The sequence below is a fragment of the Barbatula barbatula genome (assembly GCF_947034865.1).
Source record: "Barbatula barbatula genome assembly, chromosome: 9".
Taxonomy (NCBI): Eukaryota; Metazoa; Chordata; class Actinopteri; order Cypriniformes; family Nemacheilidae; genus Barbatula; species Barbatula barbatula.
In genome coordinates this window covers 18,106,467-18,126,530 of record NC_136772.1, presented here as the reverse complement: position 1 = coordinate 18,126,530, position 20,064 = coordinate 18,106,467, and the positions used below count along the sequence as shown (strand labels likewise).

The 20,064-nt window shown below is 37.9% G+C and overlaps 1 protein-coding gene across 4 annotated transcripts in view; it reads left to right on the top strand.

Annotated features, from left to right (window-relative positions):
* Positions 1-20,064, top strand: part of myo1b (myosin IB) — a 175,516-nt gene that overhangs the window by 91,506 nt on the left and 63,946 nt on the right. For all 4 annotated transcript variants that reach the window (XM_079463941.1, XM_079463939.1, XM_079463940.1 and 1 more), the window contains exons 12-14: positions 1,345-1,431; positions 4,251-4,316; positions 8,014-8,118. In XM_079463941.1, the coding sequence (XP_079320067.1) occupies positions 1,345-1,431; positions 4,251-4,316; positions 8,014-8,118 (258 nt within the window). The remainder of the gene's footprint in view (positions 1-1,344; positions 1,432-4,250; positions 4,317-8,013; positions 8,119-20,064) is intronic.

The following is a 20,064-nucleotide window of genomic DNA, read 5'->3' as shown; positions in this document are numbered from 1 at the left end:
ATAACCACAGTTCAATAAGTCCCTAGTCGTATCAATAAATCATATCACTATTTTTTAAATACAAATGCTCGGACCAGAGAAACTCAACTGCACTAGGCGAAAATGTCTTTATTTGAGCTACAAAACAAATAAACCGTTTCTGATATTTTGGCTGATGATGCACAAAATATTAGATTTTATATTATGATCAGTTCTAACTTTCTAATATGTAACCCGCGGTTCTGGTTAGGGCTGTGTATCGCCAACAACTTCACAATACGATACGCACCCCGATACAAGGCCACGATACATATCCCAATACGGGTAATTTTCTTTATTACAGATTTAGTGCAAAATATACTTGCAGAAAATTGCCATTCATTACTACTTATCAGTTAATCTGACAAAATCAATGCAACAAAGTAGTTTTGAGAAAGAATATAAAGTTGCAAAAGATCAAGTCCTTAAACAGAGCCCCTTGTTTCTAAAACAGGGTTTACAAATATACAATATGTATAACGAATAAATATGAATATATGCATAAACATGCTGCCAGAGTAAATCATTAACCCTCCTATTATCCTTGGGGTCAATTCGACCCCATTCAATGTTTAACGTCTGTAAACACATAGTTGACATATTTTTTTTGCTTCAGAATGAATGACTTTTCCTCATTTAATGAGGACAATTCAGTAAACCCAAAATTAACATGATGTGACATGATGTGAAAATGTCCCATACACATTTTGTATCATCATTGTTCCATGGGGTCAATTTGACCCCAGGTTCTTATAGCTGTATAAAACAAACTAAATTTAAAATGTTCACACACAGTACGCTTTTGGTTATATTGTGGTCACTGTAACATGCTATAATTTCATAATATTCCCTATAATTTTTAGTATTGCGAGGACCACTGATTGTTCACATGACATGGGGGTAGGGGGAATCAGAATTTTCGCGAGAACTTTGATATTTCCCGTGCCATGGGTGAGTGAAGAACTAAATTATTGCGAGAACTTTTACATTTCCTGTGGCGTGAGGGAGGGGAAAACATATAAGAGCTTGCACAGAAGACTTCTAAACCATTTGTTTTCGTACTTTGTGGACGCTCTATTTATGCTCTCAATTCAAATATGGCCTCTAAGCAAAGGTATTCTGTCAATGAGGTTTTGTCACAGGTTTTTGACAATTAAAGTGACATAGAGGAGAATGCGTCTGAGGTAGATGATAATGTTGAGGAGGACCCTGATTATGAGGCATCCTCCTTAGAGGCCATATGAGACTCCTAGTGTCACGTGCTGTATCTGAAAAGTGCTGAATAAAAAAATACTTACTTAATAGGTGTTTTTTTTTCCATTTCAGGCCTATTATGCCCGTGATGCACTCGCCAAAAACCTCTACACCAGATTGTTCAGTTGGCTAGTAAACCGCATCAATGAAAGCATCAAGGTAAGCTTAATTGAACATCATTTAAGGTTACATTATGTCCAGCGCAGAGCCTCAGCAGTGCAGAGCAACAAGAGCAAATATGGCAGAAACAGAACATCTGTGAAAAACGGACAGGTTTAGAAGAACATGTGAGAACAAACTTAAAAGGCACAATTTGCGTACAAGTAACGTAACATTTAACCCATGACTGGATTTGAACCACCAACCCCAAAGACTCCACGCTTGTGATATAGCAAGTCTTGCCACTGAGCTGACATCCTACAACCAGGCTGCTAAGCAAAGCTGATAGAGCTGTAAGTAGCGATATCTACCAATAACCAAAATTTCAGCAATGACTACGTGAAAAACAGAAATGTTCTAAAAACAGCCGAGTAGCATTGATTATGTGCCTGCTCCCGAATGTGCTGAAACCAGAGTGTAGAACAAAAGTAACAGGAATACAATGGAAACAGATATTTGAAGTGACAATGAATGCAAAAGTATAATTTTGTGTAATAATGCACAACCCATTACATACGTGACCCCGGAGAACAAAACCAGTCTTACGGTTCAAAATTGAGATTTTTACATAATTTGAAAGCTGAATAATTAATCTTTCTATTGATGTATGTGTTGTTAGCAGAGGTGGGTAGAGTATCCAAAATCTTTACTCAACTATAATTAAACTATATTTAAAAAATTACTCAAGTAAAAGTAAAAAAAGTATGCAATGAAAAAACTACTCAAGTAGCTAGTTACTTAGTTACTTTGTATCTGATTAGTATATAGGCGAACAATGTAATATTGTATTTGTATTATTATTATTAATATAAGCAGATATCTTTGCAATGTAATTATGGAGACTAAAGAATTTACAAACACAGAAGGGACAAGCATTTCTGTAAATCTTATCTATATATCAACGTAGATTACACAGCTACCCTTTATTTATAATAATAGACCATGTCAAACTAAAGTGAACCTGTAGAGTTTTGCGTTTTCAATGCATTTAACTAAACTAAACATTTCCTAAGGTGATCTTGAACATCTGCAGTGCCCTCTTATATGAATTTCAAACTGATTTTAGACCATACTCATGTTTTCACATGTTGTGTCACACTTGTGTATTGTGAAAAGTTCATACTTGTAAACATAAAGTACACAGTGAACCACACGCCAATCAAAACGTTTTATTTTTTCTGTTCTTCAAATTAATATTTATGCAAGCCCAGGTGCATATGGCAGGCATTTATCATTGCTGGCAAACAATATGACACATTTGCAGTTTTGATTGGATATAGATTGCTATCCACTTCATATCCGCTCTTTGTGTTCTGCGTGTTCTTAAGTTCTCAGACCAGACTAATTTACCACTGATCATTTTACAGGGTTTTATTATGTGTGCAGTGTTTGCTAACATTAAACAAATCGTTGCTTGCTTTCTGAAGAAACGACGACTTCTTTTTGGATTTAAGGTTACACAACGTGGTCAGCAATTGTATATAGGCCAACCAATCCCACTGTATGTATCCTGCTTATTACATATAGCGTATTGCTTACGTGGAAAGCAAAAAAGCAATTGGTTGAAATATTGTATAAGCTCATTTCTAACACCAGAAATCATTCAAAGGTTCTTAGGTGGCCAAGCCTGGAACTGTGGATGTCAGCCTGGTGGTTAGCGTGACAGATTTATCCTCGCTGATTAATTAATCTGACGGTTCGAGACCCTCTTGGACCACTGGTCACTTTTTACGTTTTTGGTCTTGTTCTGCTTATATTTATATAAGGAATCACTTAGATTCGGATATAAGGAGACGCAATAATGTTGCACAATGATTGTAATGTAACAAGCATGATCTTATTAGCTAAAATATAGCACAGCCCTAGGCAATGCAAAAATCTTTGCCAATTACCTTCTCGAATAGACTGACGCTATCGTGTGTGGAACTGCAATGAAGCTTACAATAAACAACCAAACAACCAGTGTGTGCTTTTCGAGCGCCTTAAAACGCCACTATATACGACATTATGGCTTTGTGTGCGTTGTTTATACCATTTGGATTTTGCGGCGCTAATACTATTTTAGACGCCGTCAAAAATGCCATTCGGATATAAACTTGTTTAATCTATGCTGTAATTGTGACACCATCGGCTTGCCATATTGAACTGATTCGTGAACCTATTCAAATGGTTTTGACCATTGTTCAATTAATGCTTTTAAAAGAATCTACTCTCAATTTACTTTTAATTATACTTTAAAAGTACACATTTTTCACTGTAACAAAGTAAATGTAGCGGGTAACTACCCACCTCTGGTTGTTAGGATAGGAAGATATCTGGCGAAGATGCAACTGTTTAAAACTCTGGAATCTGAGGGTGCCAAAAAAATCTAATTATTGAGAAAATTGTTTTTGCCATCCACTCAAGTTTTATATATTTACTGTTTGAAATTTACAAAATATCTTTGTGAAACATGATCTTTACTTATCATCCTAATGATTTCTGGCATAAAATAAAATCATGTTAAACATAAATCTTGTTTTCTTTTGGTCCGTAACATACTCAAAACATGTTTTATTTTACTAGTTAATAATGTCATGGCTGCGCAATAGTATGAGAGCGTAACATTTTTAAAAGACTCCCTTAAGATGTTTTTTAGTGAACCATCATATGCAGGTAACTCAAAGACTTGTTTACTGAGGTTTGTTACTGCTACATAAATGCAAGTACGCTTGTAAATAAGTTCTAGATTTGAAACCACATACCAATCATGTTTTTGACCCCAAAATGTTGATCATAAATAACTCATGTTCTGTTCTGTTCTGTTCTGTACTTATCAGGCTCAAACCAAAGCCCGGAAGAAGGTTATGGGAGTTCTTGATATTTATGGTTTTGAAATATTTGAGGTGAGAGATTTGGAATTGTGAAAATTGTGTTTTAACTCATGCACTAATCTCCAAATGTATTTTTTAACAAATGTGTCTTTCCATCACACACCTGAATTAGAATAATGACACAATACATTTTGAGCTGTCACATGTCTGTATGTCACTGGTTCTAAATGTCTTGGCATATTAGGTATTTTTCTATTTTGGAGAGACTATAGAATAATATTCTGTACTATAGACACTGTATTGTATATAAAATAATTAAAATACACAGGCATAATTCTATTCAATACTAGTCATAAATAAATATTACATTTAACAATTAAATGTGTTCCATTCATTCTATTAATACTTTATTTGGTTTAAATAATTTTCAATTTATAAATAAAGTGTAGGAACAGTTTTATTTCAGATATTGCTGGGTTGCATACAGAGCTTAATGTTTTATTTGCTTTGTGTTTAGTGCAAATTGAGAAATACAGTGTTTATTTTTTGGCACAGGCATTTGGCAGCAGCAAAAAGTGCAAGTTCAAGCCCCTTTCATGAATTGGGCATTGTCTGTCAAAACAGTTATCAAAACATTTAAACAATGAAATGATTAACTCACTTTACCAAATGAAAGCATGTTGTAAAATATATGCCATGGCTTTAAACAGGACATTATGAGATCGGTGTTAGTAAAAACTTTCAGCACTCAGTAAAATTTCAAGTGCAAATTAATTTTTTAAAATAATGGCGTGCACTGATAAATAATTTATAATTATCAACACTGTGTAAAACACGTAGAATTCTCCTGTTTGATTGCATGGTAATTTAAACAGCTGTTAATGAGCACTATTTACTCACATTGCATATTTAAGCGGATTTATTAACTCACAGTATACACCACATTCGACATCATCAATATTTGAATGAATTATGAAGAATGAATCACTGACAAAATGTGGGATTTTGTTACGAAGATTCAATTCAATTTTATATATTTATCGCTATTCACAATGTGCAATGTTCCAAAGCTGCTTTACAGGGGAAAATAAGAAAAAAACTAAAAACACAAGAGGTAAAACACATTGCATGGTGTTAATATAATAAGTTCAATTATTTATTATATCTAATAAATGCAGTCTTCCGGTCGTTTATTTAGCATATTTGCGATATTTGTGAATGCTTGGCTGAAAAGATGTCTTAATCTAGATTTAAATAGGGCGAGTGTGTTTGATCCTCGAATAGTGTCGGGAAGGCAATTCCAGAGTTTAGGTGCTACGTATGAGAAAACTCGACCCCCTTTGGAGGATTTAGTTATTCTAGGGGTCTTGAGGTCACAAATGCATGAATAGTGGCCTAGTGGTTAGAGCGTTTGGCTTGTGATAAAACTGTTGCCGGTTCGAATCTCAGTGCCAGTAGGTCATGACTGAAGTGCCCTTGAGCAAGGCACCTTACCCCTGATTGCTCTGCAGTAATGTGCCTCTGTAAAAAAACTACTTGTAAGTTGCTTTGGATAAAACGGTCTGCCAAATGAATAAATGTAAATGATTTAGCTTCTCTGCGTCAGCAACACATAGAATATTTTGTAATTTGGCAACCTTTCTAAGGTGGAAAAAGGCTGTTTTTGTGACATTTGAAATGTGATTTCGAAAATGACAGGTTACTGTCTAATACAACGCCTAGATCTCTGAAACTGTATTTGTTGGGGTAACAGTACATCCTTCAATTTGCAGGTTATAATCCAAAATATTCCGATTATGTGTCTTTGGTCCGATAAGTAATGTTTCTGTTTTATTAGAATTTAAAAGAAGGAAATTACAAGTAATCACATGTTTTATATCTTCGATGCACTCTGCTAATTTGGATAGCTGGGAGGAATCATCTGGTCTTAATGAGATGTATAGCTGGGTATGATTTGCATAACAGTGGAAGCTAATACCATGTTTTCTAATAATGTTTCCAAGGGGCAGCATGTATATGGAGAATAGGAGTGAGATGTTACCTTTATCTGATGCTATAAGCAGGTCGTTTGTCATTTTTACTAGCGCAGTTTAAGTACCTTCGATGTGGTCTAAAGCCTGACTGAATTTTTTCATGTATGTCCTTATTTTGTAAGAAAGATCATAACTGAGTGGACGCTACTTTTTCTAGTATTTTTGACAGGTAAGGGATATTTGAAATCGGTCTATAGTTTCCTAGTTTGTTTGGGTCCAAGGTATAAGAGGCTCAATGACGGCCATCTTAAAGTGTCCTGGGACATGGCCTAGATTAATTGGCGAGTTGATAATGTTATAAATGGGCTCAATTGCAAAGGGTAGCAACTCTTTTAATAATTTAGTGGTATGGGGTCTAATAAGTAAGTTGTAGGTTTAGATGTTGCTATAAGTTTAATTAATTCTGGAGAGCGTTTGAAACTGATAGATGGCGTGGTCCCAGTGCTTAAACATGACCTGCACGCGGTAAGTCAAACTAAGTCGAATGTTTGTGTTTTGTTGGCAATTTTGTTGAAACTTTATAGGCTCTGTCTGGGATCTGTCCTTATGGCCTATACCAAGTTATGTTATGATACGCTAATGTGTTCATAAAATACAGCATTTTAGTGCTTTATTAAATATGGCTGACGCCCAAAATGGCTGACATGGGATTACTGGATATCGTCTCAAATCTGCATGCCACCCTGGATCAATTTTATAATGTGCGGCCAAGCCGTTTAGTTATAAGCAAAAATAGCCATTTTCCTCCGGACCACAAGGTGGCGCTGCTCTGAAACACAGCATGTTACCTTAGTTCAGGCTTCTGATGATCCATAAGTTTTGTGTCCATAAATAAAAGATTGGTGAACTATTTTTTTCCAGCAGTTACAGTTCAGAAGTTAAGAGCAAAAAATATACTGTATGTGAAACTTTGGACTGTTGTTGGTTGAGTTTGAGTTAGAGACTGTGGGTAATGCTGGGACTGTATTCTAACTGTGTGCAAAAATTCCTAAAAAAAAGGACAATGCGTTCTATGAGCTGCCATAGACGCAATGGGGGACAGATAAGGATAAGAACACTAACATATATAATAGGTAAGAGCATTGTATTAACAACGCAAGGTTGTGGGTTCGATCCCAGGGGATTGCAGAAACCTATGTAAAATTTTTAGGATAATGCAATGTAAGGCGCTTTGGATAAAAGTGTCTGCCAAATGCCTAAATGTAAATGTCTGCCCCTAAAAATACTCAAAGTACAAATATACAAAACAACTACTTAATTACAGTACTGTGAGTAGATGTAGTTTGTTACTTCCACACCTGGTTAAATCTAACAAACCTCTCACTTTATTGAATTAAGTATGATTAACCAGCTTCATTGTTGCTTTATTTTTCTATCAAAAGTTTGTTTGGGAATGTATAGCTGTCATTTTCACAATTGTTCCAGCTAATTATTAATTTTGTTAAAAAATGTAATGGAATATAAATATAAAAAATCTGAATTACATTTCCCAACCTTTTGTACAGTTATGTTGTTTATAACATTCCCCACCCCATGAGAACATTGCCAACTGTAGATACCTATTAAGTTGCTTAATAAAAATGTTGTGGATACTGCATATTGTGCTACTGTGTAACGAGTGACATACTACATTAGTAAACTGGTTTGCAATGTGTGCTATAGCTTGCAGTGTACATTTTAATAATCAAAATTGTTATTTGCTATGGGGGTTCTCATTAACACCTTTGTTTCTACAGGACAACAGCTTTGAACAGTTCATTATTAACTATTGTAATGAGAAGCTCCAGCAGATCTTCATCGAGCTTACTCTTCGTGAAGAGCAAGAGGAGTATATCCGTGAGGTATGGCACAGCCTGTGTTTGAGGAACAATTAAATATTAACCAACCATAATGGTATTATATCATATCATGTCAGCCATCAATGATTAGCAGATAGTGTTTTGTATAAACATATTTATTTATAAATATATGTATATATTTCTTTGGTAGTATTACACCAGATTCCAAACAAAACTGGGTAGTAACGGATTTTATCTGGATTATGTAATAATTCCAATAATCACGTACTTTTAAAACTACATTTTAAAATATTTGTAATCAGACTACTTTTTTGTAGATCACATAATTACAATTTTTTCACAGAATGGCAGTAAAATTTTGTTTTTCTCCTATTGTTTTTATTTATTTTTATAAAATTATTTTATTTTCTTGTAATGAAACTTGTATATGCTAGTGCAGGACTATTCAATTAGTCATGGGGGCCAGTTCATGAAAAGCATCCCAATACTAGGGATGACACAACAATTATAAGAAATCCGTAAATCTTTTTCCCAAAATTCATTTTTTATGTTAAAAATTTTCTGGATGCCGTGTTTTCCATCCTTCTGCATACAATAGTAATATATATTCCCATATGAAAAAAGACTTCAGTATACTACAGTATTGTACGTTATGTAGCAAAATCACATATGTTGTATTTTTAAATGTTTGCCCCATAAGACACACAACGTTTTGTCTACAGTTTAACATGCTGATGTAGTATTTAAAACTGCACAACAACATTGTTGCATTGTAAAACACAAAAGCAAGCATTTCTACATTCAAACATGTTCATCTGTTTTATTTTGAAACTGCATAACAAATACAGACTGGTGCTTCTGTACTTTTGAATTGGTGGTCCTGTTCGTACTAGCAAAATGTCAGAAATGAAACTAATAAAAGTTCTCATCCGTTATTCTCCTGTTCACCGCGTCTCAGAGGAGACTGCTTGTGAGTCGCGTCATTCGCCTAACGTCATGTGACTCGTCATGTTACTGTGCTGTACTGCTTACTTAAGTAACACCGGAACATTTTAGTGAAAGCCAAAAATATCAGCTATTAGTCCAAAATCATGTCCATGTCCAAAGCAGATGGTTTGCTACAGTGCCTTCAATATTCTCAATATTTTTTTTTTTTGCACCCTCAGATTCCAGAGTTTTAAACCGTTGTATCTCTGCCAGATATATATTAAGTTTCCATTTTTTGCTTAATATTTGTGTCTCCGTGTTTTTCTTCTCTAGCCTAGTTTAAAAATATACGGTGCTAACAGGACCCTGAGTGAGTCGGAGTTGATAGCAATGACGTAGAAGTAAACTGTAGAGTTCCATGGTTGATAGGCTATCAGCGACACCAACAACATTTTCTGCCTTTTTACCTCAGTTTATATTAGCCACTTGCTTCTATTTTCTACCAAATTTACAGTGTGAAAAGGGGAAATGTAAGTTTTCGCGAACTTGGGTTGACGACCCGTCATTTAAAGACTGGCTTAAGCCCGTCAGGGGGAATGACCGGGAAACATTTTGCACTGTCTTCAAAAAAACTATAAATCTTACCTGGAACGGCATTACCGCTATGAAGTCACACAGTGTATCGAACATTCAGCAGCAGCGGCTTCGCGTGAGGGGGGAGCAGCTCCCTATTTCGTTGTTTTGCGATGCAAGCAGCACTACACATGTCGCGGCAAATCATGCCAACCTGAGGTCAGCTGTCGTCGCACCACCTTAGCAGCAAACCAGTGCCACCAGCACCACCACGACAGCGATAGCCAGACAGCAGACCTTACCTCAGGGCTGAGGTTCTCTGGTGCCTGAACCATCATTCATATAATTCGAATCAGGGCATTGGGGAATTGTTCCAAAACATGTTCACTGACTCCAATATAGCCAAAAGTTTTGCGTGTGGCAAGGATAAAACAGCGTACATACTTTGATTCGGCAGTGCTCCACATTTTAAGGGGGCATACTTGAACATTTTGAGTTTATCAATCATTCGCGCGTGAAATTCGCTTCATTACAGACGCAAATTCGCGTCATGGGAGGGGCTTCTGCCGCTCGCTCACGGCCCTACTAGAGCAAGCTCCTGATTGGTGAACGCTGAACTAAAAAGTTCCGATATTTCAACTCACGCGAATGCTAAATTTTCGCCGCCTTATTCGCGCGAATCGCATCGCAAGTAGGTCATCGCATCTTTGCATTGACTTAACATGTAAATCACTTGCGCTGAACGCTTCATTCGCGCTTTGTGTGAATTAGTGGTCTCCAACGTGGTGCCCATGGGCACCTGGTAGCCCGCATTAACTCTGTAAGGCGCCTGCTAAACACAGTGCTCACCAATAATGCTCAAGACAGTTGACAAATCTGTGACTATACCGATAAGCCAAGTGCTACATCGTCATGAAAGTTTATTATTAGCAAGTGTTATAAGCTTTAATATATTCAAGTGCAAAATTATCTGAAAGAAAACTGAATTTGGTTCTGTGAGCGTAAAAATATGGCATCACATGTTTAAAGTTTGAAAGTATGTTATCAACAAGTAGCCCTCTAGAGCAGGCCTATTCAAATAGCGGCCTGGGGGCAAATTTGGCCCGATTGAAACGTATTCTGGCCCGCGACAGATTCAAAAAAATAAAAAATGTCTAAAAATAAAAATGTTAAAAAAAATCTACGAATCTGCTGCGGTGCACAGCTTATATATATATATATAATATATATAATTGTCTATTACTTATACACAGCTTTTACCCTTAAAACAGTAAACATATGTCTCAGTATTTGCAGTTTTGCACTTTGTTGTAGGCCTATTGTTTGAAATAATAAAGGAAACCAAAAGAATAATGTACCTAATTTTATTTCATATATTATGTACCTTACTATATAGTATATTTAATATACATTTAGCTGATATCAATTTGTCCGTCCGGCCCTCACAAATTTAGGAATTTCCTATTTTGGCCCCCCTGCAAAAATGTATTTAAATAGCTCTGCTCTAGAGCATTTTGGATATTTTGGTAGCCCTCGCTTACAAAAAGGGTGGAGACCCCTGGTGTGAACACACCCTTATAGTAAGTAGTAAGTGGTGCTTTGCACACCCCCCCCCCCAAAAAAAGGGCTGCTGCTTGATGTCAAGTTGGTAGTAAAGAGGTGGTAAAAAAAGGTAGTAAAAGGTAGCAAATTAATCTCTATGATTCCTGCATATACCCTGTCAATAGAAAGCTTAATTATTCAGCTTTCAGATGATGTTAAAATTAATCCATCAGACTGGATTTGTTGTCCAGGGTAACAAATGATAAATAACCAGGGGTCAGGGCAGGCAGCAAGGGTATGTTAATCCAGTAAACAATCCCAGACACAACAGTAAATCCAAAACAGTAATCACAAAAATGCTCAGAATTGTTAGCCAGGGCAAAACAATACTTTGTACTGAATTCCAGCAAACACTGCAGTTATATAGTCCGTGTCATGAGTTTTAGGTGTCTGTGTAATCAGCGGTTGCTGGGTAATGTAGTTCGAAGTCTTGAATTCCAGCGATAATGCTCTTGGCTGGCGAACGGGAGTCTCTGAGGCAGCCATATTCATAACAAAATATTAGGTACATTCTGAAAAGCTTTAATTAATGTCAGTTTATGTCCATTTTTTATTTTAATATAATTTAAGTGTCTGCAGGGCTTCTTCAATACTCATTTCACCAACAAACTCCATCATGCTGATTTCACCAACAAACTCCATCTTGCTGCTATTACAAGAAGATATTTTGGGCCGGTTGCATAAACTGCTTAGACTAGTCATGGAAGTTAGTCATTATTTTTTTTTTGAAGACTTTACTTTAAATCAGTTACATGAAAAGGAAATATGAGAAGTAAGATGGATTAGTCCTATCTAATTCTTAGTCAGTGAGACTAGTTGTTAAGACGCAGTCTTAACTCAATGGCTAAGTTTATCCAACTGGGCGCTTTTCATGTTTTAATCTTGCAAGATCCTGTGGCACGAGATCTTTGTGATAAAGAATGGAATATATTTTGTATTTTTGTATCTGTACAAGTTATGCAAAATTAATGTACTTTAAGTCAAGTCAACTTTATTTATATAGCGCATTTTTAAATTTTTACAAAGCAGCTGTACAAGAAAACATATTTGACAATAAGCAAAGCATATAAGGTTAGAAAAGGTGAAAACACAGAAGACAGGCAGAGACACACAGATTCATACACACCGCCGACAGGGGAACCAAGCGTGGCACTCTGTGCTGCGGGAATCGCCGGCAGGGTGAGAAGTCAGGGGTCAATAGTCAGGGGACTTGTCAGCGTTTGACGGCTCTGAGCTGGAAGGATAAACACTAGAGCTTATGGGGAGAGCTGGGTGTACTCTCTTTGACTTTCTGTTCTCTCTTTGACTGGTAAATTGGAATTACTCTTCAAACCCGGTGAGTTATGGTTCTCCTCTTATTATTGTTACTTGCACCTCATGTCAAATGTTTAACTTAGCCTTCTCTGTCAGTGGCAAGGGCTTTACATGCGATAAATGCAGGGAAATAGCTAGGCTGACAGAGAAGATTTCAGAATTAGAGTCCTGCATCCAATCTTTATCTGAGGATAGTTTAGTGATTAGAAAACTCTTCGGATGCAACGTTAGCGTGCACAGCTCGGTTCCCGTTGAAGATCCCCGCAGCTGGGAAACTTTGTGACTGTGAGATGGCGTAGTCGCAGGTCAAAACACCACTCAACCGCTCGATTACAGTCTCGAACAGGTTTGCCCCACTCAGTGACTCACCGACTGAGAAACCTGCTGAAAGCGCCTTAGTTATCTGTGATTCTATTGTTCGGAACGTTAACATAGAGGCACCAGCCACCATAGTCAAATGTTTATCGGGAGCCAGAGTGCCTGACATCAAGTCAAATTTAAATGTGCTGGCTAAGGCTAATCGTAAATTCGTTAAGATTGTAATTCACGTCGGCACAAATGATGTTCGACTCGTCAATCACGGATCACAAAAGATAATATTAAAGAGGTGTGTGAGTTCGCAAGCACGATGTCAGACACTGTAATATTCTCTGGCCCCCTCCCTGCTTACAATGGTGATGAGATACATAGCAGATTATCATATCTAAATGGCTGGTTGTCTGAGTTGTGCCTGCAGAATGATATTGTTTTTATAAATAACTGGAAGAGTTTTGAGGGCAGACCTGACCTGTTGAAAAGTGATGGTCTCCACCCCTCCTGGGCTGGAGCTTTTCTTCTGTCTAGAAATATGGCACATAGTCTTAATGCTAAAACCTGACTCACTGGGGCCCAGGTCAGGAAGCAGACACAATGGCATAACCTACTGTCTGCTTGCCGTCTCATATCGCAGAACACACAAAATGCAATTTCCTTTCTCCCAAACATCATAAAATAGACAGTGTCTCTCCCCCGGATTAGCAAACATAAAATAATGCATAAATCTCTGAAAGGTAATTTAATTAACGTAAACTAATAAAAAATGACCAAAATACAGATAATCAACTGTTCCGACTCGGATTACTAAATATTACATCTCTCTCTAATAAAGCACTTTTTGTAAACGATATGATAACAGATCATAAAATAGACATGCTCTGTCTGACAGAAACATGGCTACAGCCAGATGATTATATTACTTTAAATGAGTCTGTCCCTGTCAGTTGGTAATAGTGTACCTAGAATTTCAAAATCAAGTGCAGGCGGCAGATCTTTTTCCAATCTAGCGCCTAAACTTTGGAACAGTCTTCCCTGCACTGTCCGGGAGGCAGACACACTCTGTCAGTATAAATCTAGACTAAAGACCCATCTTTTTAATCTTGCATACATTACACTATCATAATATATATATTCCGAAGGTTTAGACTGCACTATTTAGATCAACCGGAACCAGGTACACTTCCAATAACAACCGATGCATTTGTTGCATCAAAGAGTGCTGAACAGTACACTTCTCTCAGCCAGTCTTGTCTCATTGTTCCAAGGTTACTAGAGCGGGCAGGACACAGTCCATGTCCAGACCTGACAAATGCTGTGATGATAGAGCTGGACAAAGGTCGTGGCGACTCTACAAAATTATTAATGATAATCTTAAATCTATTTTTTTTTATTTTGCCTTGTTGTGCAAGCACTGTCGAAGTTGTGCAGAGTCTGCAGCTTTTGCCAGAGAGGAACTGGAATCCCCTGGTGTGGCCTGGTTTCTCCCTCTGAGGTTTTTTTTCTCCTCCAATGGAGTTTTGAGTTCCTCGCCACTGTTTGCCTGGCCAGGGAGGCTGCTAGAATTTTATAGTTTCATTTTATTAACACTGCATATAGGAATTCTTGGTCTGTCTGTTTTTTGACCTGGGTTTTGACTTGCATAACCTTTTATGTTTTGCTTATAGTCAATGTTTTCTTGTACAGCTGCTTTGTAACAATGAAAATTGTAAAATGTGCAATATAACTTGACTTGACTTGAGAAGAGTGGCCACTTATAGTGACTGTCACCTAGTGTACAGTACTGTGAGTACTGTGCTAGGCTTTAATGGACTAGTTTGATGCACTTATGTATTTTGTTGCCTATGTTGTTATAATTGCTTCCAATGTTTCCTCATCTGTAAGTCGCTTTGGATAAAAGCGTCTGCTAAATGACTAAATGTAAATGTAACCTAGTAGTTGGTGCTCTTGCCCAAGTGACCATGCTCACGACTGCGGGAGACAGGTCACTTCGGATCTCCTAGTCCCATCCAGGGGCAAAACATGGAGGTTCCAGAGTTCTATTCTCGGGTGCCAGGTCGCTCAAGGGAATATACCTGTGGCCGTCAGAGCGTTTGCTCCGAGAACCAAGTCTGTTTGGGCAAATCGGGCGCAACTAGCAGGCTTAGATGCTCCTTTTCCCTGGCTCCACACAGTACCTGCAGGGAGGCTCACTGGGGGAAAGACTTACTTCCGCTTGTCCCATGGCCAGCTGTGCGCAAAGGCATCCGTACCGAGGAGGCCTCGGTCAGGGAGTGCCCAAGTGAGCAATGGGCGGTGTGCAGGGGGGCGAACAGGACCACCTGTGTCTGCTTGCACTGCTCCCAATGAGCTGGGCCGCGGGGATGTAGTCGCCAACTTCTGCGGAGTGACCTCTTCGAGAGTGCCTGCAGCATGTGCTTGCGCCGAATGAGAGTTAGGGGCCTCTGCATCGCAAGTTAAGCTGTCAGCAACTCCAAGCAATTGGATTGCCACTGCAGGGGGCCCCGTCCAGCGCCCCGACACTACCTGCCAGTTGCACCCCAGCCGAGCAGGGAGGCATCTGCCGTACAACGGGAACATGCCTTGTGCCGGTGTGCCACGCTCTTCAGGGAACCCGACTCTGGAGCCAATGCTGAAGCGGTCTTATATGCATCAAACCGAGCTCTGTGCTGCTACTTCGTTGAAAACTCGAAAGTCTTCGGCAGTGTCACCAAGCAGCCCAAGCTGTGCCATGGGTGCATCAAGAAAGCTGACTCTCTCGACACTACGCATCTGCACAGTATTGAGCCAAAGGTGTCTCTCTTGGACCACAAGAATGGACATCATCGGACGCCATATGCCCCAGGAGCAAAAGTCTTTACCTGCCAAATGGTGTTGTGGCTGTGTCCAAAGCGAACACGGTCAGCCGTGACCGTAATACCGTTACCACGAACGCTACTTCAGCATGCTGGAGACCCAGACATGTGATGCAGGTATCGTGCCTGTCTGGCTCGAAGATGGGGCAGTTGCATCCAAGACTACAGCGTTGAGACATGCCTGGCGACATGTGCACGCTGTAGCAGAATTTGCTTTTTTAGAAATGCGCTCTTTGAAGACACCTTTGACTAGCTACTGCAATGCCCAGGGGAAGTCGCAAACGCCAGGACGAGTTCCGCTGTTCTGCATCCTAGATCCAGTAGGAAGAATCGAAGATCGCTCAGCATGAGCCTCGCAGGGTCTGAAGAACAAAAAAGGTGAATGAATGGGCATGCCATCTTCCCTTTTATACCCACTATTTTATATTGCAACAAATACATCAGCTGTTAATGGAAGTGTTCCTGGTTCTGGTTGATCTAACTAGTTTTGTTAATTTAGCCACTGTGTAAATAAAAACCTAGGATTGTGCTGGTTTTCTTCTATTAGTGTTAAAAAGTAGGCGGATCTAGTCCATTTTCGGGCTTTCTGTATTTTCTAATACTATCCTTCCATGCTGTACGAAAAATACATCTAATTTAGATTTCTTAGTCGCGCTCCATTTTTCGTGCCGCTTTCTTTAGAACCTGAGTGTGTTCATTTTACCAAGGTGTCGGGCTGGCATTTTTAATCTTCTTTAACAGAGAAGAGCAACTGTGTCTAGCGTTTCTGAGAAGGTGGAGTAAAATTTTAAATGGTAAAGTTAAGATCTTCAACGTTATTACTCATGCTAGAGATTTTAAAACAATTCAGACAGATAATCAAGAAACACACCTTTGGTAGTCGAAGTTATTGTTCCACCGTATTTGTAACAAGCAGTTTGATTTGCAGCCATAGGCCAGTGAAGCAAACATAAGTCCAGATAATGATCTGAAATGTCTTCGCTCTGCTAAAGAATTTTAACGTCATCCACATTTAAACTGTAAAACAGTATTAAATCTAAAGTATGATTACAAAGGTGAGTGGGTCCTGACACATGCTGTCTAACGCCCATGGAGTTAAGAGTGTCTTTAAAAGCCATTCCTCAAGCATCTGTATCGTTATCTACATGGATGTTAAAGTCACAAACAACAAGTACTCTGTCTGCGGCCAGTGATAGTTCTGATAAGAACCCACCAAATTCTTTAATAAAATCTGTGTGATCCCCTGGAGACCTATATACAATATCCAGAATAAATTGTAAAAAGGTTTTATCCTTAGTATTAGGTGTTTATACATGAAGTACCATGACTTCAAAAGAATTGTATTTAGGGATAGACTTCTGGGAAATGCTATAAGAGTTATTGTAAAGTGCAGCAACCGCGTTAAGTTAACTATCAATTTAGGTTTAAGATCTTCAATTAAATAACCAAGACATGGTTATCGAGATATCAGGATAAGTAAGCAACGACACTAATAAAATAATACTAATTTTAAAATGAAGTGTAAAGTGCAGTGAAACAAACAAACCGCTGCCAACGATACAGACAGGAAACGGAACCGGATGTGACATAAAATAAGAAATGGTCAGAGAGTCCTAAAATGAAGATTAAGCTGCCAAAAAAGTATAATCTAAAAGATTATATTACTGTCCATGAAAACATTACATTTTTATTGGTTTAGTCTGAAAGTAGTATCCTAGCTAGTAAACAAAACAAATCAGAGTTGAAGTGGCACTGGTAGCTGAAGTTTGTGATGATGTTAAAGCAGGTGAATAATGTTGTCTTTACACAGGTGAGTTAAGGCTGCTCTGTGGCAGATAACATTTCTATGAAAACGCGTTGCAGCATATAAGCAGATCCAAAATATGTTGGCTGTATTTACATTGCTAAAATATGCATTGTTATTATTAGTGTCAGTAATTATTTCAAGTTTATATTGTTTAATTTAAAACATTATTTTATTAGCATATTGTTAAAACTGTGCTTTTGTGGTTATGTTCAGCATTATTTAGCATAATTTTAATAACTGTGTTAATGCATTTGTGCCACTTCAGAGCCGCATTAACTGTCAGTGTAAATACACATTTTTGTTGTTTTATGCCGCTTTAGATTCAGATGCGCCTCCTTGTAAAGATGCCTTGAGTGACTGAACATTTTGTGGAGAAAAGCTATATTACCACACATCAAGCCGTTCTTTAACAAATATAAAGCACCAATTTCCACCATGCAGAATGCAGACAGATTTGTGGAATCCAGTGGTAAAAACTTAATTTAATGTATAATGTGAAATGTCTAAATGCATGATGCTCGTAGAGTGTCTCACTATATCAAGACTTAAAAACATGAACATATCGAGAGCAGCTCTGAGAGTTTACTCAATTCACTAGTTGTGTCTGAACTCGCTTACTCGTTCATTCATTCACTATTACATATTATTATGTAGTGAATGCTAAATATGAGAATGAGGCATTTAAAGGCATTTTTCCCATAGACTTTTGTAAGCTCGCAAAAAATAAGCTTGTTGATTAACAAAGAGTTATTATACTTACACGTTTTGTCTATCAAGATAATCTTTACAAACTAACACAGTAGTAAATGGCCTTTAAAAACACTGTTGTGTTTTATGTCATAAAATAAAACTTTATTTTAGGCTTTTAAACCAAAAACCTATTAAAAAAACATTAACTTTAGGGCAATGGAGCCAGAAGTGGTAAAATGCTTATTCCCTTCTGGGTTTGCATACAAAAATCTTTGCAGTACTCTTTATGGGGAAGAAGTTGAAAATGAAAATGAGTCTGAACGATTTCAGACACTAATGTATTTTATAGCCTGTGTCAGACAGTACAGTCGCGGACAGTTATCATAATGCTTATGTTATAGCCAACTTTAGGGCAATGGAGCCAGAACTGCTAAAATGCTATCTCGCTTCTGAGTTTTGCATACAAAATGTTTACGATACTGTATGTGGGAAAGAAGTTGAAAATGAGTGAATGATTTTGGACACAGACGTATAGCCTTCATTGGACAGTTCTGTCACGGACAATCGTCATAACGCTTATATTATAGCTGCGTGACCTTATGGATTATTTAGTAAAATAGTTCTTAAAAAATTAATTTTGTTTAAATTAGAAATTTTGCCTCCTTTCCTATTGCTGTGATTGTAGGACGGAAAGAGTTTCTCATTCCAGTCAGGGTAAACAAAATTTGTCCCTAAAGAGTTTAAGGTTCTGTTTGCTTTCAAAGCTCTAAGTATGTGCCCTGACATAGCTGTAATTTTCCACTCTCTGACATCACTCCAGTCAAGTGCGTGGGAAAAGTGGGACCCGGGGGTCTAGGGACCAGTCTACCCAATCCACATTCCCCATTCTTGAACCCTCCTCCCACTTGATTCTACCTCCTACGTCTACAAGTGTTCTCACAGTCCAATTAGCCCACAGCTATTTTCCAGCTGGTTTCATCCAATGTGGCCCTGATTGTGTCTGATATGTTGTTTAAACCTAATGGGTTCCATCTTTTCTTCTAAAGGGCCAAATGTGACCGCAATTAAGAGCCTAAATAACAATAAAAAGGCCAAATAATTTCTGACATTATTATTTTCTGAAAGGGCCATATGTGACTGCATTTGACCTTTCGCAAAACGCTGCCCCCCTTCGTTCCTGTTGCTATGTTCGACAAGCTTTTTTGTGACATGACAAAATGATATGCTGATTTCAGACGGAAGGTCTGCAATATGCATTCGAGGGATTTGTTCAGGATTTGAGATGCATATAACAACAATTAAAGCTGCATGCAGCGGGTTAAGATATAGATCTTGCTAAACGGGTGCTAGGGTATGCTGTGTGATTGCTAGGATGTGGCCCGACAGTTGTAAATTGATGATAGATCAAAGGCTTCGTGCCAGTATGAATGTTAAGCCAACCCTCATGCCTCAATGACGTTCGGATTTAAAGACATCGCTTTTTGGGTTTGGTTTGCTATTGTGATCAGCAATGGTTGCTAGTTTCATGAAGATTTCGGGAGAGCGATTGGTTGTCGGAGTAAAAATAATCCCACCCCCTTGTGTCTGTGACTCTGTATTGTGAAGATATCCATGTGAGCCAACTGTCAGAGCACCATCATATTTTAATCTTGTCTGTTCATTAATAAAATAATACATGTTATTATTACAATATGAAACAAGTTAAATAAGAGGTACATATGAATGATCAGAAGAGCAAATTGATAGCAGAATGAGACTGCGTCCCCTGTAGATCAGCCTTTTATTTCTCAACACAATTCTACTTTTGTCATTATTTTTGGTTTCTGTTATTTCACACTGTTTGTGTTAAATGGGCAGTCACAGATGTTTGAGAAGACAAAACTAAGTCTGGAGTTTTAAAGGGAATTT